This window comes from Lissotriton helveticus, chromosome 7 (genome assembly GCF_964261635.1).
Source record: "Lissotriton helveticus chromosome 7, aLisHel1.1, whole genome shotgun sequence".
In the NCBI taxonomy this organism is placed as follows: domain Eukaryota; kingdom Metazoa; phylum Chordata; class Amphibia; order Caudata; family Salamandridae; genus Lissotriton; species Lissotriton helveticus.
Window position 1 is genome coordinate 1,410,717,487 of NC_136068.1, and position 22,918 is coordinate 1,410,740,404.

General features: G+C 51.3%; 1 protein-coding gene across 2 annotated transcripts in view; it reads right to left on the reverse strand.

Moving 5' to 3' along the window:
• The window catches only part of ELAC2 (elaC ribonuclease Z 2), a 397,407-nt gene that overhangs the window by 245,886 nt on the left and 128,603 nt on the right, over positions 1 to 22,918 (reverse strand). For both annotated transcript variants that reach the window (XM_078654722.1, XM_078654723.1), the window contains exon 7: positions 21,700 to 21,846. In XM_078654722.1, coding sequence (XP_078510848.1) covers positions 21,700 to 21,846 — 147 coding nt within the window. The remainder of the gene's footprint in view (positions 1 to 21,699; positions 21,847 to 22,918) is intronic.

Consider the following 22,918-nt stretch of genomic DNA (forward strand, 5'->3'; position numbering starts at 1 on the left):
GTCGCCAGGAGCACTTGCTCCGGTCCTTGCCACCTCTGCTCAAAGCTGCTCGACCTCTCGAAGGCCTTGACCATCGCGTGGTCACCATGCCGGAGTTCGTGGGCCTCACCAACAGATCTGTCAGGAAGAGCTTCTCGAACCGGTTGATGAATAGAGATCAAACTATCAGTCAACTGTGCTAAGTAATCATTCATCAGAACACAAGGTACATCATGTATGGGGCGTGGCTAAGGAACTCCCCAAATGTTAATCGGTCTCCCTAATACCACTTCACAGGGTGTAAGCCCAGATCATGAATGTGGCACCGATCTAATGGACAACAATAACAAAGGTAGTGCATCAGGCCATTTCAAAGCCATGGAAGCCAGTATTTTTGCTAATTTCAACTTCAAAGTAGCATTATACCTCTCCACTAATCCTGCTGATTTGTGAGTGGGAGACTGCATGGAACTTCTGTTTGATCCCTAATCCTTTCTGGACATGCTCAACAACTTGCCCAATAAAATGAGGTCCGTTGTCACTCCATAAAAGTTTACAAACATCAAATCTAGGGAAGAATTCCTTTAAAAGCACCTTTGCTGTGGCGAGAGCCATATTATCCTTTGTAGGGCATGCCTCGATCCATTTACTGAAGGCACATAACACCACTAGAACATACTTCAAGTTATTTGTAACGTTCAAGTTGGATATAATCCATTTGCAAAACTTCAAAAGGTGCAGTTGGTGTAGCAAACCCTCCTGTAGGAGTCAGTGGCCCTTTTCCAGGATTGTACTGCCAACAGATCAAATAGGACTGTACTATTCTCTTAGCTGTGCTGGCAATTTCTGGATGCTCCCAACTTGCGTAAGCAATTTCGTCACTGCGGAAGCTCCAATATGTGCCAGGCCATGTGCCATCTGAACCATAGGCTGTAAATAGGCTATAGGCAGTTTCCACTTATCCATTTCTTTGTTTCGCCAACAGCCCTCATCATCTAACATTCCCTCTTTGGTCCATTGCTCAAGTTCTTCCACAGAAGCAGATCTCTGTATGTCTAGCACTTCTTGTCTAGCGACATGCCAACGCTCAGCTTGTGACTTCACTACGTACGTAGATGTAGTGCTTTGTTGCATTGCAGTCTCACGAGCTACGCGATCTGCAAAGGCATTGCTTTGTCCTGTCTGATCAGGTACTTTCTTGAGTGCGCTACACTTCACAATAGCTATTTTCTTTGGATATGTCAGTGCAGTCAGAAGATTATGCACTAGTTCTCCGTGCATTATCTGCATCCCGTGGGACGTAAGAAAGCCTGGGCCACTCCAAAAGCATAGCGGCTGTCTGTATAGATGTTCACACACAAGTCAGTGCTAAATTCACACGCTCGCGTCAACGCTATTAGCTCAGCTGCTTGAGCCGACTTCTGTGGTATACGAGCTGTCTCCACTACTGTCTGAAGTGTCGTAATTGCATATGCCGCTGAAGTAGTGCCATCTGGTAACTTCAAACAAGACTCATCAACCCACAATTCCCCATCTACATCTGAAAGGGGCGTATATTGCAAATCAACGCGACCCTTTGTCTGTTCCTCAGTAAGGAATATACAATCATGAGACTCCTGTGACTGAGGCTGAGTCGCTGGATATGGTAACAAAGTAGCTGGGTTCAGAGTCGCACACTTCTTCAAGGTAATGTGAGGGACTAACAATGTCAATTTGTTTCCTGTCGAAGATCCGGGTGTTTAAGAGCGAGTGGGGGATTCCGGCACTGGGCTCTGTGAGGCTGAGGGTTAGTTGGCGGTGATGCGCCTGTAGTTCCAATGCTCGATGGCAGGAACTCCCTCCCTCAACTTCCTCATAAAAAGCGGCTGGATTTTTCCGCAGATCAGGCAATGCAGCTTTAAGAGCCATGACATCCGCTCTATTCCAAGGAGTGTAAACCCAATTCTAAATGAAATAACCCTTTGCATCGGCGGAATCCTTATGATCACTTGTTCCCTCGCCTCTAGGTGAACATACAAAGGTGCAGCTTCCCGCATAGGTTTCGCACAAACTATCATAGTCTTATCTATTCCAGAAGCAGAAGCCTGTGTCACGCTGATCTGAGATGTTTGTGCAGCTGCCTCTGCTGTCTTTTTCTCTTCTCGCAAAAGGACTGCTTCAGCAAGCAGTTTAACCAAACGTCTGATTGAGTCAGCCACCTGAGAAAAGACAAAAAGACCATCACGTATCTGCTTACAGTCATTTGCTACATCAACGGCCTCTAATTCCTCAGAATGTTTCCCAAACCGCTCAAGGACCTCTGCGGCAAATAACTCAGTAAAATAGATTTGCTCCCTTTCCTGCCAACTTGTTATGTAATCTAAAAGTTCAGAAGCAGGGGCAACACTACGAACGACTTTACGAGCAGCGGATCTAAGATCAGCCGCACGCTGAGCGGACAACATAGAACGAGTTTCCCGTGCTGTCTCCTGGTCTGCAGAAGAGTCTTCATCTGACTCATGAGGAGCAGAAGGAAAAATATACGGAGGCGGAGAACGATCTAATAACAAGAAATCATCTTGCCGTTTATTAAGGATAGGATGGAGACGTCGCCGAACAGCGTATTGGCCAGTTACCTGCAAATGGCGCTCCCTATCCTCTCTCTCTCTCTTTTAGTTCTTTCATTTCTTTATTTTTCATTTCTAACGCTATCGCATGAATGCTCTTTCGCTGTTCTTTTTCAATCAAGGCTTTTTCACGCTTCATTCGGTCACGCACTTCTTTCTCCCACATTTGTACACAGTCAAACATATCTTGCCTAGTCTTTCGCTTAAACATACATTGTTCAACATACTGAATCTTTCGTAAATCAAATGACCCATGCATAGGCCAACGCAACTCAGGATCCTTACTAGTTTCTTTATTCCATAACGTGCTGTACATTATAGAAGAAATACCATACTTAATATACATGTCCCTGTTAGACCTGGCATCTTTGGCGTGGTTTACCCAATCTTTTTGCCTCTACCTCCTGTATTGTTGATGCTGTGCTGGATTTCGTTTTTGCTGGTTTAATTGCTTTGGACACTCTGCCACTGCTGATCAGTGCCAGAGTGTAAGTGCTCCCTATGTAAATTGCTATTCTGATTGGATATACATGTTTGGCATATTTGTATCACCATGAAGTCCCTAGTAAAATGCACTGGGTGTGCCAGGGCTGGTGATGACAAATGCGACTAGTGGGCCTGCAGCACTGATTGTGCCACCCACAGGAGTAGCCCTAAAATAGTGTCTAAGGCCTGCCACTGCAGTGCCTGTGTGCAGTTTAGAACTGCCATGTCCTCCTGGTCAGTGTCCCCACTGACCATGCCTAACCCTTCCCTTTTTGTGCACATCAGTCACCCCTATGGAAGCCCCAAGGTACCCCCCTGGGCAGGGTGCAGTGCATGTAAAAGGTAGAGCATGTACTAGTGCAGGTGACATGCTCTGGTAGTGAATGGCAGCCATATTAGTTTTTCACTACTGTAAGGCTATCTTGCTCCATAGATTAACATGGGGGATGCTGGCTACATTGGTTAACAGCATTTCTTCCCATAGGAACAAGATAGGACATAAGTATCTAGTATCCCTGAACTCAGAATTTAATAACATCTTTTAGGAAAGGTTGTTTTTAAAACCTGTGTTTGAGAACAGCACTTTTAAAAAGTTGCTGTTCTCTTGTCTGACCCTTCTGTGTGCGGGGGCCTGTTTGTGCATTGACTGTCTGGTTTGAGAGTGACAGGGGCTGCGGATTCCCCAGGAGGCTGGATGAGTCAGCACGAGGCTGAGTGACTGCAATTGCAACTGGAGTGGTGGGAGGAGTTAGCACCTGGGCCTGAATAGGGCTGTGCCTGCCTTCCACAATGCTGGCTCCACCTCCTGCTGGGCGGCTGAGGACCCTGCCCCTCACTCTGAAAGGAAAGATGCAGCCAGCAAAACAAAGTGCTCAGGAGCCACCCAGAACTGGTTCAGACCGGGCTCAGGGCCCACATGCACAGAGCGAACAAAGACTTTAGGGGTATAAGTACAGGACCCCTGACAACAGCAAATTAGATCATCCTGGAATCAAGAAGGAACCTCTGCCAAGGAGAAAGCTGAAACTGAAGAAGGAAGACAGTCCTGCTGTTGCTCTGCTGGACTGACCGGTTGCTTTGCTGCCAAGGAGAGGGGAAGGACTTTGCTGCTGAGCTGTGTCCCCTGTCTTGAAGGAATCTCCAAGGGCCTGAGTAAAGCTGGCTCCCTGTTTTGAAGTCCCAGGAACAAAAGGACTTCACCCCCAGCTTCCCTGAACTCTGCTGAGAGAGTTCTGTCCTTCCTAGAGTGCTTGATCCAGTTGTGGGGCCTCTGGAAGTTGTACCTGTGCTGGGAAGCTGGAAACTAAGCTTGAGAGACTTTTGAAACTGAAAAGTGTCGCATCGCTCGCTTGCGGAGCGCATCCCCGACAGTGCGAGAAGTTTCCCGCCGCTACGGAGGTCGAGATCGTGACGTCGCATCCTTAGTTTGCGGGACGCACCAGACCGGTGCGGGAGAATCGAACATCGCTGCGAGAGTCGTCGCAGAGCCTGTCGTCGCTGGGTGAGAACGCCGCACCGCTTGCTTGCAGACCGCATCACGTCGCTGCGAGCATCGTCGCAGAACCATCGCATCGAGGAGCTGCGAGAGAGAGGATCACCGCTGGACTGCGCATCGTCCCCCCGGAGATCGTCGCAGCCCCTACGAGATCGTCGCATCGTGCCTTTGCGAGAACAGACTTCCTACGGAACCTACGCACCGGAATCCATACAAGCAGCCTTCCTCCCTATACAGATCGGATTCGTCGCAACACGCCCGCTGCTGCAGCGGGGCTGTTGCAAACGCCTACCCAGGTTTTCCACCGCACCAGCTTCTGCTTTTTTGGAACTTTGTTGCAACTAAAAGGTACTGTGAGTAAACGTGAAGCATCTGTGAACTTTTCACGCATCAGTAGAGAATTTTATCGCAACGTAGAGAATTCTATCGCAACCTTAAGAACTCTTTTGAAACCATATTCTTGAACTGTGTATGTTGGATTTTTGTCGTTTTGGTCTTGTGTAGTTTAGATTAAAATACCTTTATTTTTCTAAACTGTTGTGGAGTCAGTTTGTGGTGTTTTCACTGTGTTACTGTGAGTGTTGGTACAAATACTTTACGCATTGCCTCTGGTTAGCCTAGACTGCTCGTGGCAAGCTACCTAGAGGGTGAGCAGGGGTTCTCTCAGAGGGTTATCTCCTTGCCCTGACCAGAAGCAAGGGTCCCTATTTGGACAGTGGTACCTACCTCTGCCAACTAGAGACCCCCAGATCTAACATTGGTGGTCAGGCGGTGGGATTTGAACTTGTATTTGTACTTGACCCACAGTAATTGGTGTACATCACTAGTGAGTGCAGACCACTACGCCACCACATACTACTGGTTTTTGGTTTTTGATTTTTCTATTTTTGAGTAACTCTTCTAATACATCATGTCTTTGCATGGGAAGGTACCCAGTAAGGAGGCAGAAGCAGAATTGGAGTTTGTCATTGGAGATTTGTATTCATACAAAGTTGAGCAACTGAGAAAATTCTGCATTGAGTTTGAGTGCCCCATAAAGAGCGCCTACAGAAAGGAGGAGCTGCAAAGAATCTTGAAGGCCCATTGGGAGGCACAAGAGGGAGAGGATGATGTAAATGTAAATGTAAATGTAAATGTGTAAATGTACAGGAATTTATATAGCGCAAATCACCAAGCGGTTTCTAAGCGCTTGCTTAGGGAACCCGTCCTGGTATTCCCCTGTGAGATAACCCTGGTAGGATATCCGCAAGGTGAAAGCCAGGCATCCCGCCGCGAGGGGCCGTTGTGGAGATTAAGCAAGCTATTGCCCAGAGTCGCAGAGTGTGAACCCATGAATCGAGAAGGCACCGGAGCGAGAATTGTCTAGTCCATGGACATTTTTAGGACTCAAGACCCCGCCGAGCCGGGAATTGAACCCTGGTCCCGGGCTGACCTCTGCTTCCAGGTCTGCCTCCTCTAACCAGTGAGCCACACTTCTCCACATGATGTGGATGTAGAAAACAGTTTTCTAGTCACAGATTTGCCAGTGGGCAAAGTAGGTGCAGGAGCTGGCAGCAACCATTCCAGCAGGGGCCTCTCCCCAGAAGAGTTACAAGAAAATGAGAGAGTAAGAGAGTATGAGTTGGAAGTCATGAAAATGAAAATGAAGCAGTTGAAAAGGCGGCGGAGGAGAGCAAAAATGCCCGTGCCTTAGAAGAGAAGAAATTGCTTTTGGCTCATGAGTTGAGCATTAGAGAACTGGATCTTAAGGCCAAGGAGGTGGATGCCAGTTCTAATGGTGGCAGCGCGCAGCCAGTGCAGGGGGTAAAGTATACATTCCCAAGGACCTGGTGCTGAATTACCATAGGAGTGAGGATATTTATGCCTGGTTCACTTCGTATGAGATTGCATAGAGGATGAATGGTGTACCTGAACAGCATTGGGGGGGCAAGCCTGTGGAAACATTTGGAGGCTTCTGGGAGGAGTGCTCTAGAGCCCTTAGAATTAGCAGGTGCCATGACCTACCCCAATATGAAGGAGGCCTTATGTCTCAGGTATGGCCTTACTCCAGAGCAGTACAGATAGCAGTTTAGGAACTCCAAGAAGAGAGAGTCTGAGACTAGGATGGAGAGTGTGAATTTGTACTCGCGTGCACTGGAAGGTTGGATGAAGGGCAGTAAAGTAACTGATTTTAAGGGGTTGTTGCATTTAATCAGTTGGGAGCACTTGAGTAGTCTTTGTGTTCCAGAGCTGCGCCAGCATCTTTTAGACAGCAAGCTGACAGACCCCATTGAGCTTGCTAAGGAGGCGGACCGCTGGACCAGTACCAGGGTCCACAGAGGAATTGTGGGTACCACAGCCAAAGTTGGGCCCCAGCAGAAGAGTGGGGGGGACAAGGGTAACCAAAAGGAGTTCTCAGAAGGGCCCCAAAATAGTTCCCAGGGAAAGGAATCCCAACCCCCGAAACCTAAACAGCCATGGCCCTCTAAGGGCAGGCGGGACAATAGAGACAGAAGGGATAACCAAGGTCCCCCTACCTGCTATCACTGCAATGAGGTGGGCCACATTGCTCCAAAATGTCCCAATAAGAAGGCCGCACCCACTGGTGTTCCCGCCCCAGCGTTAGCTAGTGTAGCTTTGGGAGGGGATTTGGTGTCTAGTGACTGGGGGGAGCTAGCAGTCATGACCCTTGTCTCTCTAGGAGACCAAGAGATGGTCCAGGAAACCTTACTGCCCTCTAACACTAAGAAATATGGGCAGAAGGTGAAGGTGACCATCAATGGGAGGGAGATTGAGACTCTGAGAGACACAGGAGCCAGCGTGACATCCGTGAGGTGTCAGTGGGTGTTCGAAGAGCAAATCATCCCTGGTGTACTCCGCCCTGTAGTGGCAGCTGACAGCTCAGTGCGCCTCTGCAAGCTGGCGCATGTTCCCTTTGAATAGGGGGGGGGGGGGCGACGGGGGGAGGGGAGTCTCTGGTCTCTTGGAGGTAGTGGTCAGTGATGCCTTGCCTGTAGACTGTCTGTTAGGTAACGACCTGGAGAGTTCTCCATGGAAGGATGTAGAACACAGAACTCACTTGGAGATGTTGGGTTTGCCTGCGTGGATCCGTGTGTCCACACGTGCTATGACAGCCAGTAGGGGGGATTCAGCAGAACTGGAGCCTGAAACAGTAGCCCAGAGACCTGCCAGGAGAGGAAGAGGCAGAGGGCGCGGGAAACCAGCCCCAGCCGTTCCCACGGTCCAGGAGGAAGCAGAACCTGAGGGGGATGCCCTGGAACCTACAGGGGAACAAGTGGCCAAACTGGGAGACCTACCTGAGCTGACCCATTGGCAGCAGGAAGGTGGTCCCTCCAGGGAGGAATTCTGCCAGGCGCGGAAGGAATGCCCTTCCCTCATTGGTCTGCGGCAACAGGCTGTAGATCAGGCAGCAGGTGGAGCAGCCAGAGATCACTTCATCTACTGGGAAGATGACTTTTTATATAGCGAGCCTAAGTTTGCTGACCCCGGTGCAGCCCGTGTGCTGGTGGTACCCGAGCGCTTCAGAAACTTCCTAATGGGTCTGGCTCATGACGTGCCTCTTGCAGGACATCTGGGGCAAGACAAGACCCTAAACCGGCTTGTCACCCACTTTCACTGGCCCCAGATGAGAAAGCACGTTGGTTCCTTTTGCAGATCTTGCCAAACCTGTCAAGCCAGTGGCAAGACTGGAACAAAGTTGAAGGCACCCCTTCAACCCTTCCCAGTAGTGAGCACCCCTTTCGAGCGGGTGGGCATAGACCTAGTAGGGCCCCTGGACCCCAAGACAGCCTTAGGCAACAGGTTCATCCTGGTCTTGGTGGACCATGCAACCCGGTACCCGGAAGCAGTCCCTCTCAGGACAATAACAGCACCCGTGGTGGGCCGTGCATTGATGGGGATCTTTTCCCGTGTGGGGTTCCCCAGAGAGGTGGTCTCCGACCGGGGTACCAACTTCATCTCTAAGTACATGAAGTCTCTGTGGGAGGAGTGTGGGGTAACTTATAAGTTACCCCACACTATAAGCCAGGAAGAAATGAAAAGATGGAGGAATGGAAGAGGATAGTGATCCTCTCCCTGACCTCCTGCCAGTTAAGGAGCAAGATGGGTCAGTGGATGGTGTGGTCCTCTCGCCCACCTTGACCCCAGAGCAGCAGAGGGACTGTCGCCAAGTGTTGGGTCAGTTCTCCTTGTTCTCCCTGACCCCAGGTGTCACCAACTGGTGCGTCCATGATGTGGACACTGGAGAAAGTCTGCCTGTGAAACACAAATTTTACAGGGTAGCTGACAAGGTCAGGGCCAGCATCAAGGAAGAGGTTTCCAAGATGTTGGCGCTAGGGGTGATTGAGCCCTCCAGCAGCCCCTGGGCTAGCCCAGTGGTCTTGGTGCCCAAGAAAGCTGCTACGCCCGGTGGCCCTCCAGAACTCCGGTTTTGCGTGGACTACCACGGGCTCAATGCGGTCACGAAGACTGACGCTCACCCCATCCCCAGAGCTGATGAGCTCGTGGATCGGTTGGGAGCTGCCCAGTACCTCAGTACATTTGATTTGACTTCTGGGTACTGGCAGATTGCCTTAACTGATGGGGCCAAAGAGAGGTCAGCATTTTCAACGCCAGAGGGGCACTTCCAGTTCCGAGTCATGCCCTTTGGGTTGAAGAATGCCCCTGCCACGTTCCAGAGACGGTTAACCAGGTACTGTCCGGGCTGGAGGAATTCAGCGCCGCATACCTTCCGTGTTTAGACCGACCACAGGCCCCTCAGATGGTTAATGCAAATGAGGGGTGAGAACCCAAAACTGTTGAGGTGGTCCATCCTCCTACAGGGAACAGACTTCACGGTGGAACACTGCCCTGGCACAGAACACGCCAATGCTAATGGTCTGTCCAGGTTTTTCCGGCTTAGTGAAGAGAACACCCAAGAGGGTGGGCAGTTCTCCCCACTTTCAGCTGGAGGGAACACGTGTTAGACCTGGCATCTTTGGCGTGGTTTCCCCTACCTTTTTGCCTCTACCTCCTGTATTGTTGATGCTGTGCTGGATTTCGTTTTTGCTGGTTTAGATGGTTTGGACACTCTGCCACTGCTGATCAGTGCCAGAGTGTAAGTGCTCCCAATGTAAATTGCTATTCTGATTGGATATACATGTTTGGCATATTTGTATCACCATGAAGTCCCTAGTAAAGTGCACTGGGTGTGCCAGGGCTGGTGATGACAAATGTTACTAGTGGGCCTGCAGCACTGATTGTGCCACCCACAGGAGTAGCCCTACAATAGTGTCTAGGCGTGGCCAAGATGGCAGAGTGAGCGGACGTGTCTCGCCTCAGCTCCTGCCAACGGCCTGTATTCGGCACCGGTTCCGGCGCCTTTTCCGACCGAAGTCGGTGTCAGGGGCTGCCGGAGCCGTCTCAGCAACGGAGCGGACCAACAGGAGGCATCCATCGTCGCCGTGGGCAGACGCGGTGCAAAGTAACGGCTCGAGGGAAGAGGAGCACCCATCCCCCCCACTGGGTGGCAACGAGGCCGTCGTGCGGCGGAGGACGCGGCCGAGGGAGGGCGCACCTGCAGGGCCCTGGGACGGGTCCCATCCACGGACGTTTGGTGGCTGATACAGGTCCGGGACCCCCCGCGAGAGGCGCCTGAGGTCCGGCGGAGCGAGAGAAGCTGTCCTGTCGGGGAGACGAATGCATCGGCCCGCCCACCTCGGAGAACGGCAGCGAGGCGCGCACAGAGGTGAGAGCGGGCCCTGGGCACGCTAGGCGGCGCTGAGGCGGTCCTGGAGCTCGGCCGGAGTGACTGGGCAGCGAGCCTCCCGGTGGGCATTTCGACCCGGGGTCTGCGGGGCCCTACCTCTCCCTGAACTGTTGGGGTCCCCGTGGGGGCCCCGTCCCTGGGGCATCTCTCGCCACCCTACCAGAAGCGGCCCTGAAGAGTCTGGGCGGGCCTGCCTCCCTCCCAGTGTGCCGGGTAGCGCCAACCAGGGGGCAACACCAAGGAAGCACTACCGACTGCGTCAGGGGACCGCGCCGGGAACTCTTTTACCCCACGCGGCCCCCGCGGCCAAGACTTCCTTCCCTCCTCGGGGGCCTTGATCCTCACAGCTTGGGCACCACACAGGCCCTCCACAGAGAATTGCACGGAGGTCGTGAGAGATGCGCAGCGATACTGCGCCGCGGCTAGCGGAGGGGCGATTGAGAGGAAGTAACGCCGGGGGGCCCCTCGGCTGGTGGCGGGCTCGCTGCGGACCACGACCAACGACCAGAAAGGGGGCAGCGGAGGAGGGGGCGCCTGGGCCACCGAAACGGAGGAATGTCCGCGGCAAGACGGTGAAGGAGACGTTCGCCAAAATGCAATCCCCTCCGCAGAAAGATACTTTGGCCCCAGCGCCGAAGAAGGCGGAGCGGGTCCTGGAGGAGGGCTCGGAACCCATTACAAAGGCCTTCCTGGAGTCCCTCTTCGCCACCCTGAGGGATGACATCCAAACCCTTAAGGCTGAGTTCGCCAGCGAGATTCGGGAGGTGCGGCGCGAAATGGACGGCATAGGGGAACGGGTGGCAGACTTGGAGGCCAAGGGCGACGAACGGGAGACGGAACTCTCGACTCAGCAACAGGAGATCATTCGCCTACATGATCAACAGGTGGATCTGCAACTTCACCTGGAAGACCTGGAAAATCGTTCCAGGCGACACAACATCCGTATTCGCAACGTTGCCACGTCTGACGCTACTCAGGACGCCTTTCGCTACGCCAGAGAACTCTTCAACCATGTGCTGGGGAGGCCGCTGGACTCGTCCTTGCAGCTTGACAGAGCCCACAGGACTGGCCCACCCCGTGCGGCGACGGCTCCGCCGCCCGACATCCTGGTGTGTGTTCAGGACTACCGCACTAAGGAGGAAATTCTTCAAAAAGCGCGCCAGACGCACCCGATAGCCTTTCAGGGCACATCACCGCTGCTGTTTCAGGACTTGGCTGCGCTCACGCTACATAAGCGCCGGCTCTTCAAGCCGGTCACTTCCTTCCTACAGCAGAAGGGTGTTCCGTACAGTTGGGGCTACCCCTTCCGCCTGATCTTCAAGCTGGAAAATAAGCAGTACCAACTTCGGTCGGTGGCTGAAGCTTGCTCTCTGCTTGGCATTGAAACGCCGACAGAGGACGCGGAAGACCGGGGGCCCTCGCCAGAGACCGAGGGGAGGAGGCCACAATGGAGCCAACAGCGTCGTAGGAGACGAGTTAAGAAACCCCCAGCGACGGAGATTGCAGCGGGTCAGCGCGCCGCGGTGGACGCCGTGGCCACGGATGGTGGTTCGGGCCCTACAGGATGACAGTCGCAAGACATTGCCTGATTCACATGTCCGCTCTGGCCTTCTGGCCGTTGGCGGGAGACAGACTCACGGACACTCAAGTAAGACTACCTTACTTTACTTCAATTTTCTACTTTTCATCCCTGGATGAGAGACTATGACTTTCTTTTGGACACACATTGATGGTTTGCAGTTGGGGGGGAGGGGGGTGGGGCCTTGGGGGTTGGGTGAGTTCTTTGAGGTTGGGCATGCGGAGGGGGGGTTCCAAGGTTCGTGGTTGACTGGATGCATGAAGTGCCGATGCTGCAGGGGTGGGAATGGCGGCATTGCAGGGAGGGGGATGGGCCTGCTGTTACGGGCATGGGGCGTGGCATTGAGGGTCAGCTGATAGTCTTTACTTCGTTGGACAACAATGGGTGACTTGATTGTGCTCACTCTCAATGTGAGAGGCCTGAATAGCCCGGTGAAACGTAAGGCGGTACTCTTGCTTCTAGAGCATTCCAAGGCTGACATTTGCCTCTTGCAAGAGACGCACCTCCTAGCTAAGGACTGCCACCGCCTCCATTCTAGTAAATTCCCACTACAATTTTTCTCCTCCTGCACCGAAAAGAAGGCCGGGGTGGCTATCCTGGTGGCGCGCACATTCAAGGGTAAGGTTTTGGGTAAGATGGCAGAAATTGAGGGCAGGTTGCTGGTTTACAGGTTTGCGTTAGGGGGTCTGAATTACACGATTGGCTCGATCTACGGACCAAACGAAGGCCAGGAAAGGTTCCTACACTCCGCACTTACAGATGCGACTGACACGGTGGACCACCACATTCTGCTTGGGGGCGATTTGAATTTAGTCCTAGACAACTTGCTAGATCGCTCCTGTCAGCCCGTTAGCCAGGTGGGTGCCTTGTCTCCGTCGGGGCTGGACCGCTTGAGGGACTTTGGGCTTGAGGATGCGTGGCGCGAGCTTCACCCAGGCGAAACAGACTACACGCACTTCTCAGCAGCGCGTAGGACATATGCACGCCTAGATTACCTGCTTGTCTCCACTGCCGCTCGCCCACTTGTCACCAATGCAGAAATCGGGACCGCGTCTTTATCTGATCACGCGCCGGTCACGATCACCCTAAAAGGGCCTCGAGAACCGCGTTTGGGCAGGGTGTGGCGCCTCCGGGACTCTTTGCTTCATAGGACAGACACGGTCACTAGAATTCAAGACGCCATAAAAGACTACCTGTCCTACAACAGTAACGGGGACACGGTGCTGGCTACACAATGGGCTGCGCTCAAGGCCGTGCTGAGGGGTGAATTTATATCGCTTTCCTCTGCGGAAAACAAAGACCGCCAGATCAAGAGGGACGAACTTACCCAAAAGACCAGAGAGCTCGAGCAAATCCATAGAAGGACGTGAGCCCCGAGAATTTGGCGCCAATTACGGGCTGCCCGTCAACAACTGGCAGCTCTGGACATCGACAGGGCGGAGTATGCAGCTTTACGGCTGAAACATGCCTACTACACTGGGGGGGATAGATGCGGGCGCCTTCTGGCACACAAGCTACGCACGGTGGCCCAGAAACGTGAAGTTAAGGAGCTGAAGGGACCTGATGGCACTAGGGTCAGCGGTGACCGCGCAATAGCGGAAGCTTTTCGCGACTTTTATGCCACTCTCTATGAAGCAGACCCGCCTAACCCAGAGGCGGAACTGGCTTTTCTCGCAGAGATAACGTTACCAACCTTGACCCAAGATCAAGTGGATAACCTGGAGAGAGACATCAGACCAGAGGACGTTATCTCAGCGATCTCACGGCTCAAACTCGGGAAGGCGCCGGGGCCGGATGGCTTCCCGGCGAGCTTCTACAAGACCTTTTGCGTTCAACTTGCACCTCTTTTGGCCAGACTCTATACTTCGTTTGCAGAGGACGGGGCGATCTCCCGGGACCTGCTCGAAGCGTCCATCGCGGTCATACCCAAGCCCGACAAAGATCCTACTGACTGTGGGGCGTACCGGCCCATTTCCCTTTTAAATGTCGATCTTAAACTCTACACAAGCATCCTCGCGTCTAGGCTGAGCCCCTACATGGGGGGCCTTATACAACCGGATCAGGCGGGCTTCATCCCCGAGCGCCAGACCTCTGACAATACCAAGCGGGCCCTCCATCTCATTGAGAAGGCATCCCGCACGCAGGGCGAGTATCTGCTGTTAGCCATCGACGCAGAAAAGGCCTTTGATAGGGTTCACTGGCCCTATCTTGAGAAGGTCCTCCTGAAGGCTGGTATGGGTCCCAAATTCCGGGCCAGAGTACTTAACTGCTATAAATTTCCCTCGGCCTCCGTTAGGGTTAATGGCTTGTCGTCCCCGCGGTTCCAGATTAAGAGAGGCACACGGCAGGGGTGCCCGCTGTCCCCTCTCCTATTCGCCTTATACATGGAGCCGTTGGCACAGCTCATTCGAACAGACCCGGAAGTTAGAGGCATCAAATTCGGGGCTGACGTTCATGTCATCAGTCTATACGCGGACGACGTCTTGTTATCACTCGCCGATCCCCGAGCTTCCCTCCCTGCTTGCATGGCCGTCCTGGACATTCGGAGGAGTATCGGGCTTCAAAGTCAACCTGACAAAATCGGTGGCCCTCGACCTATCACTGGCAGTGGATACGCGTGCCACGCTACAGGCCCAATTCCCTTTGCGATGGGCTGCGGAGTTGGTTCCTTACCTGGGGATCAAACTGGCGGCCTCCCTTCAGACCACGGTGGAGGTCAACTACACCCGTCTCCGGCAGAAAGTTCGACAAGAGCTAGGACAGTGGAAACACTACCCGTTGTCCTGGCTGGGCAGGGTTGCGGCGATCAAGATGACGATCCTTCCCCAGATTCTGTATGTCTTCCGCACTATACCTCTCGCCCCTCCTACAGGTTGGATTAAACTGGTGCAGTCGGATATTTCCCAATTTGTGTGGAACGGGAAGAAACCACGCCTAAAAGCCCAAATAGCGATGCTCGCGCCGGAACAAGGGGGGATCGGGATTCCAAACTTGGCCTCCTACTTCCAGGTGGCACAACTGCGCTTCCTGGCGGAATGGGTACAATGGGAGTCCGGGAAGCACTGGTTATTCCAAGATCAGGCAGTGGCAGGGCGCACGCTGCAAGAGATCCTGTTTATGCGCAAAATGCACAGGACCCGCAACTTGTACGCCTCCCACGTTACACGAGTCCCGCTTGAGATATGGGATCGGGTAGGTGTGGAGCTCGGTCTCACGACCGCCCCCTCACCTCTCACCCCCATTCTTGATAACCCTGACTTTCAGCCGGGAATGGACGGAAAGGCCTTCGAACGTTGGAAGTCGGCAGGTTGCCGCTCCCTATGCCAGATATACGGGCCCGAAGGCGTAATCCCATTTCCGCAACTACGCCAGGACTTTGGCCTCCCGGAAACTGAGCGACTCCACTATTTTCAAATCAGGCATTGGGCCCTCAGCAACACGGTGAGACCGGACGCGGATCGGCGACTGACGCATTTCGAATATTGGTTGATTACCCGCAAGTCGGACAAGCAGCTAATCTCCGATTTATACAAAATGCTCACACTCAAGCACCAACACAACTACAGTGCGAGTAGGGCGCGCTGGGAGAGAGAGATGGAAAGGACATTTACCCATAAAGAATGGGAGGGTATATACTATAGGGCACGACACTCGGCGTATCATATGGGGCTCACGGATACTCTAACGAAAGTGGTGACCTACTGGTACTACACCCCAGAACGGCTGTATGAGATGGATAGTAACAAGGACCCCCTGTGTTGGCGAGGTTGCGGACAATTGGGCACCCTCATGCATATTCTTTGGGAATGCAGCTTACTGCAGGATTACTGGCGCCAAGTGCTGGATGACGTGGATAAACATTTTGACACTGAAATCCCGCGCTACCCGTCCTACGTCCTCCTAGGGCTCCCAAATGCACTGACATACCCCTTACGTTCGCGGAGGGGACGCCTGATAGCCATAGCTCTGGGTTCGGCGCTACAGAACATTGTCGCTCACTGGCGCACGACCCACGTTCCCGCATATCAGGGGTGGCTCCACCGTCTGTGGATGGTCCTGGGTATGGAGAGACTTTCCCTGTACAAAGCGGGGGATGGGGCAAGGTATGCGGAACTTTGGCAGCCGTTTCTAGCCCTTCTGTCCTCAGAGTTTGTGGAAGTCACCTGCCCGAGGTATCTTCGACTGTTGAGGTTGACGGAGATTGCCCCCACGGAGGGGAACGCCAAGCCGGGCCCCAAGCGGGGACAGAATGGGGTGTGACCTGCCAGAATGAAACCATGGAACACCTGGGGGGGAGGTGTGGGGGGGGGGGAGGGCCATGGGGGTGGGGGGTGGGCTTGGAGTTCGGGATAACGGGAGGGCTGGGTACAGGAGGGATGGGAGGGGTGGGGTGTTTAAAGAGGGGTTGATAGTTTAATAGTGTGTTGACAATCTGCACGGTTGAGTGTCGGAAATGAGCCGTGCCTTACGTCAGCGTCGGAGGGCACGGGCTGGAGACAGGAGTTGGAGCTACCCCGACTAACGTTGCAATGTTTTGAAACGCGGCCGGCCCGGTTGGGTTGTAGGCGGCTTGCTGTGTATAACTGAACTTACTATACGCTGCACACCTTGCCCTCTGATGAACATGCGCCCTAGCTCTGCTGATTGTTTGACAAGTGATCGTGATTGTTGATGCCTGAACTGTGTTGATTTCTTCAATAAAAACATTTACTACTGAAATAGTGTCTAAGGCCTGCCACTGCAGTGCCTGTGTGCAGTTTAGAACTGCCATGTCCTCCTGGTCAGTGTCCCCACTGACCAGGCCTAACCCTTCCCTTTTTTGTGCACATCAGTCACCCCTATGGAAGGCCCAAGGTACCCCCCTGGGCAGGGTGCAGTGTATATAAAAGGTAGAGCATGTACCAGTGCAGGTGACATGCTCTGGTAGTGAATGGCAGCCATTTTCGTTTTTCACTACTGTAAGGCTATCTTGCTCCATAGATTAACATTGGGGATGCTGGCTACAGTGTTTAACAGCATTTCTTCCCATAGGAACAAGATAGGACATAAGTATCTAGTATCCCTGAACTCAGAATTTAATAACACATCATTTAGGAAAGGTTGTTTTTAAATCCTGTGTTTGAGAACAGCACTTTTAGAAAGTTGCTGTTCTCTTGTCTGACCCTTCTGTGTGCCTGGGCCTGTTTGTGTATGGACTGTCTGGTTTGAGAGTGACAGGGGCTGGGGATTCCCCAGGAGGCTGGATGAGTCAGCACTAGGCTCAATGACTGCAATTGCAACTGGAGTGGTGGGAGGAGTTAGCACCTGGGCCTGAATAGGGCTGTGCCTGCCTTCCCCAATGCTGGCTCCACCTCCTGCTGGGCGGCTGAGGACCCTGCCCCTCACTCTGAAAGGAAAGATGCAGCCAGCAAAACAAAGTGCTCAGGAGCCACCCAGAACTGGTTCAGACCGGGCTCAGGGCCCACACGCACAGAGAGAACAAAGACTTTAGGGGTATAAGTACAGGACCCCTGACAACAGAAAATTAGATCCTGGAATCAAGAAGGAACCTCTGCCAAGGAGAAAGCTGAAACTGAAGAAGGAAGACTGTCCTGCTGTTGCTCTGCCGGACTGACCTGTTGCTTTGCTGCCAAGGAGAGGGGAAGGACTTTGCTGCTGAGCTGTGTCCCCTGTCTTGAAGGAATCTCCAAGGGCCTGAGTAGAGCTGGCTCTCTGTTTTGAAGTCCCAGGAACAAAAGGACTTCACCCCCAGCTTCCCTGAACTCTGCTGAGTTCTGTCCTTCCTAGAGTGCTTGATCCAGTTGTGGGGCCTCTGGAAGTTGTACCTGTGCTGGGAAGCTGGAAACTAAGCTTGAGAGACTTTGGAAACTGAAAAGTGTTGCATCGCTCGCTTGCGGAGCGTATCCCTGACAGTGCGAGAAGTTTCCCGCCGCTACGGAGGTAGAGATCGTTGCAGCGCCTGACGCCGCTGCCAGAGACGTCGCATCCTTCGTTTGCGGGACGCACCAGACCGGTGCGGGAGAATCGAACATCGCAGCGAGAGTCGTCGCAGAGCCTGTCGTCGCTGGGTGAGAACGCCGCACCGCTTGCTTGCGGACCGCATCACGTCGCTGCGAGCATCGTCGCAGAACCATCGCATCGAGGAGCTGCGAGAGAGAGGATCACCGCTGGACCACGCATCGTCCCCCCGGAGATCGTCGCAGCCCCTACGAGATCGTCGCATCGTGCCTTTGCGAGAACAGACTTCCTACGGAACCTACGCACCGGAATCCATACAAGCAGCCTTCCTCCCCATACAGACCGGATTCGTCGCAACACGCCCGCTGCTGCAGCGGGGCGGTGGCAAACGCCTCCCCAGTGTCTCAGGAGCAACGCATCGCTTGTTTTCCACCGCACCAGCTTCTGCTTTTTTGGAACTTTGTTGCAACTAAAAGGTACTGTGAGTAAACGTGACGCATCTGTGAACTTTTCACGCATCAGTAGAGAATTCTATTGCAACGTAGAGAATTCTATCGCAACCTTAAGAACTCTTTTCAAACCATATTCTTGAACTGTGTATGTTGGATTTTTGTCGTTTTGGTCTTGTGTAGTTTAGATTAAAATACCTTTATTTTTCTAAACTGTTGTGGAGTCAGTTTGTGGTGTTTTCACTGTGTTACTTTACGCATTGCCTCTGGTTAGCCTAGACTGCTCGTGCCAAGCTACCTAGAGGGTGAGCAGGGGTTATCTCAGAGGGTTATCTCCTTGCCCTGACCAGAAGCAAGGGTCCCTATTTGGACAGTGGTACCTACCTCTGCCAACTGGAGACCCCCAGATCTAACAGTCCCTATTAGGCGTCCCATTCGGGAGGGGGGGGGGGCAGTTGTACTTCATCAAGCCTCAAACTGGTACCGCCACAAAAGCAACACATTCTACGAAGTGTGCTAGAAAAAGGCATGCGGAGAATAGTGCAGAATATGCAGTATTATACACCAAGTAGCGCTTAAAGTGCACTTGTACGGTGCGCCGTTCAAATCTTAGTCAAAACAGAGAAAATTCTCCTCATTACCTGCCTATATAAATTGCATTTCATATATATATATATATATATACACACACATCACAGTTTCCAAAATTGGCCAATACAAATTCCAAAACCAACAGTAAGTCGCACAAAACGATCTTACCAATCACTGGTATCAAACCAACAGCAAGTGTTGCATAACGACCCTTACCAATCCCTTGGTGTCCAGATTCCAACTGCCAAGTTCTTAAAATCGACCAAACGGTCACTGCATGGCGAATCAACAGAAGAGATCTCAGTTGAGGACCGGCACCACCTGGATGGTCGGTCAGAGCAGAAAGAGAGGAAAAACGCTGTGGTTTGCCAAGACGCGGGTCTCCTAGGGCAATGATTGTCCGTAGCGAGATTCCAATCCTTCGTTTCGACCACTCCTTCGGGCATCCGAGTCGCCGATGAGCCCCACTGGTTGGGCGCCAATTTGTCGATGTGGGCCTCAGCCAGGCCTACCAGTGCTAGGGGTTCGCCCTTCTCAGCACAAGTCCTCAGACCAACAGGAAAGAAGTTGGCACGGAAAATGGAATATAAAACAAAGCTTCAATTAATAAACCTCATGAGGTGAAACCAATTCACACAACACCCTTCGGTAGCACACTGAACAGAAGGAGCATGGTCCTTTTATGCCCACACAGGGGCTCAAAAGAAGGCAGTACAAGCACAGATCAGAAGGGTTACATACATAAAAGGTCATACAGAAATGCACAATCAACAAGTGGGAGGAGCTAGCAATTCCTAATTCTAGTAAACACCCTGACAGTTACACACTAAGGACAGGTGCATGAACAGTCACAGTCTCTTCTGCGCATGTGCAGAGTGGCAGAGCCTAAATATAGTCTGTCTCTAAGCAGAGTACAAGAGCAAACGACAGCAAGGTAGGACAGAGCACATGGTGAATACATGGCAAACAAGATGGCTGCCGAATACAAGATGGCTTCAGCTAAATGCTAACCCCGATCGCTGCCAAATTACAACAAGTGCACCTGGAACAGATGCAGGTCTTTTTACAACTCGACTTGACATCTGCATTTGACGGTGTTGTTCATGATAAACTTTGGTCTATCATCACTTCAATGGTGACGATTGCACTATGGTCAATTTCCTTAGACACTTGTACTCAACGAGCTCTGCAAAGATCCGCTTTGGTATGAGAGTTGAATGAACACGTTCAGTTGACATCAAAAAGGGAGTCTGTCAGGGGTGCGTGTGTAAGAAAGTGCCATCTTTCTTGCATTGGTATGCCCCCACTTTTTTCTGACTGCTGATGTGATTTGACTGAGTGTGCCCTGGGCTCCTGCCAACCAGGTACCCAGGGCCTGTGTTCCTTCCCTAAAAACAGTGTTGAAACTAAAACCCAATTGGCATCTCTGGCCACCTGTCAGCCCCATGTAAACGGTACCCTAGGTACCCAGGGCATGGTGACCAGATCAAACCCCTAAGGACTCCAGCACTTATTGTGCCACCCTTAGGGGCCCTGTACCCTGGCACCCGCATTGCTGGGTAAGGTAACCCTCAATTACCTACTTTCGCAATTTCAAGGTCTCTCCTGGCCTGGCATTCTTCACACCTGGGCACACCGAACTGATATCTGGGTCATTTGGGAATATCCTTGTGTTGCCTGGTTTTACTGTTTATGCATATTTTACTGTCATAACCTCCTAAATATATCCCACAGCACCTAACCTCAGTGTATCAGCCAGAGCATTATCTGAGACTAATATACATTTTATGGAATGCTCCCACTGAGCAGATGAAGGGATTTCTAATTAACACTTGCTAAGGCTCTGGTCTCACATTTCTGCAAGCTTTTCAGCGATTGCGGTCTTCCAAATCTTAACATCACAACATTAGCCAAAATTGAAAAAACTTAAGATACAGCTGAGATTCTACAAGACATTTAACAGGCTGTCTATGAAAGAGGATAGCAACAAAAAGAATTAAGGAGTGCCTGAATAAGCAGTAGTGGAGGTCATGAAAGGTAGAGTTTGCTGTGTTCTCTCGAATGACCGGAAGGGCAGTTTAGTGCTCATTACACGAAGACTTGCTCGGATACCAAAACTACGTGTTTATTCATTAAATTCCTCGCCATAAAAAAAAAACACCGATTTTGGTTCGAACCCTATCTCCACATAAAGATATGGGAATCAGTACCCCCTTTACTGCTCTCCTGTAGCGGCCTCTCCTTATAAATCTGAAATAATGTAATACCGGCACTGTTCCACGAGTCATCTGCATCGGTAATAGACAAGAAAATAGTTTCTTACACAGGCATCCCACATACAACTTTCTCCCATCTTGCAAACATCTAGATTTGCTAACCCCCTCCTTCCCAGGCAATACAAAACACAGGCGATACTAATCGCAATAAATACGGCTTTACACATAGTTCTGCCAACATAACACATTACCCGCTATAGGCGCTTTTCTCATTAGCATTAGGATTAAGATGGGACATGCCACGTCAGTAACATGTAAATGTCCTTATAGTGACAGGTCTAACAAGCATTGGCATAGCCCATAGGTCTCGCCTTTGGGACCTTATAAGTGTTTAGCCATGCAACATTTGTTGTTGTTGCACCAAGGATATTGTGCTGGATAACTAAATACTTATAAGGTCTCAAAGACGAGACCTATTGGCTATGCCAATGCTTGTTGTGGAAGTGACTTTGCAGGACTGCTATTTTTTTTTTTTTTTTTATTGTTTATACAATAGATAGTTTTTGCTTACAAAAGCAGAAATGTTTATATTACGTGTGGTTCCATGAGATTCAGTCTTCTCTTCCGCAGGGGCTTCATTTTGCTCAGAAAACTGCTGCTCTGCTTTGGGTGACTTTGTCTTCGGGCTAACTGTGCCAGGTGACTTTGAAGGGCTGTTTCGGATTTCATTCTTTTCCCTAGCTGTTTCCAGATAAATAGAGAAGCATCAACCTTCGCTCTTAAACACTGCACTTGATATTCTGCTGGATTATATAGGCTAATTGAAGAACATGCAAAATGTACTAAAAGAATTAAAGAATGATCGAGAACAGTGAAAATAAAAAAAATAAAAAAATAAAAATAGTGTCATACAGTACAGGAGTACACTGGTAGGCATGCTCCATGCATTTCATAATTAAGGTAAAGGAACCATATAGGAGTACTGGAAACAAAATAGCGCACAGGAGGCACATTGCTTCCTCTGTCATCTATTCATCCCACTGACATTCCCTGCATCTCAGTTCCTGAGCGTGGGGCCTTGCTTAGTCATACAGTGGAAATTAAAACCTTAGGGTGTGATGTAAGGAGACAATGTGTGGTAATCCCATAACTGACATCCTGTGGGGACTACTGGTTGCCTGCTGGTTTATTTAAATAAAAGCATGAGTGTTCATAAAGTATGTCTAATGGCAACAAGAAGCCACCTGTAGATAACTCTGGGTCTATAAAAATAGTTCTTACCTTGTTTTGTGAAGCAATGCAAGGCAAGAGATCTGAAACCATGCTTTACAACTGATCGAATATTTTAATGGTGTTGCGTAAATTAAGGCTCTGACATGGTTCTACAAGATTTGTCTTTCTCACACATGATGCCAGAGTTTGGTTCGGAGCACCAACACTGGAGTGTGAAAGTACATGTTGTAGCCCCACACAACCCTACTCAAAATACTTGTTAATGTGGTGTTCGTGTTTTCTCGGTTGCTAACAGCCCCTTAAAATGGTAGAGAAAGTGTACTCCAAGCAGATCTCAAGGTACTGATTTAAGTGTGCACCACCAAGAGAGCCAGTCGAGAAGATACGATTGATAAACCTGTAACCAGGCGAGGTTGCCCCCACACACCCCTGCTACTGCCTCCATCAACTGTGCCCTGTTGCTGCCTTCGTTTTTCTTCTTTGTTTTTTCCCCTCTCCTAGCTGCCTAGCTGTGCCCTTCTCTGCCTGTTGCTGTCTTCCTTTTTTCCCCCTCTCCTAGCTGCCTAGCTGTGCCCTTTTG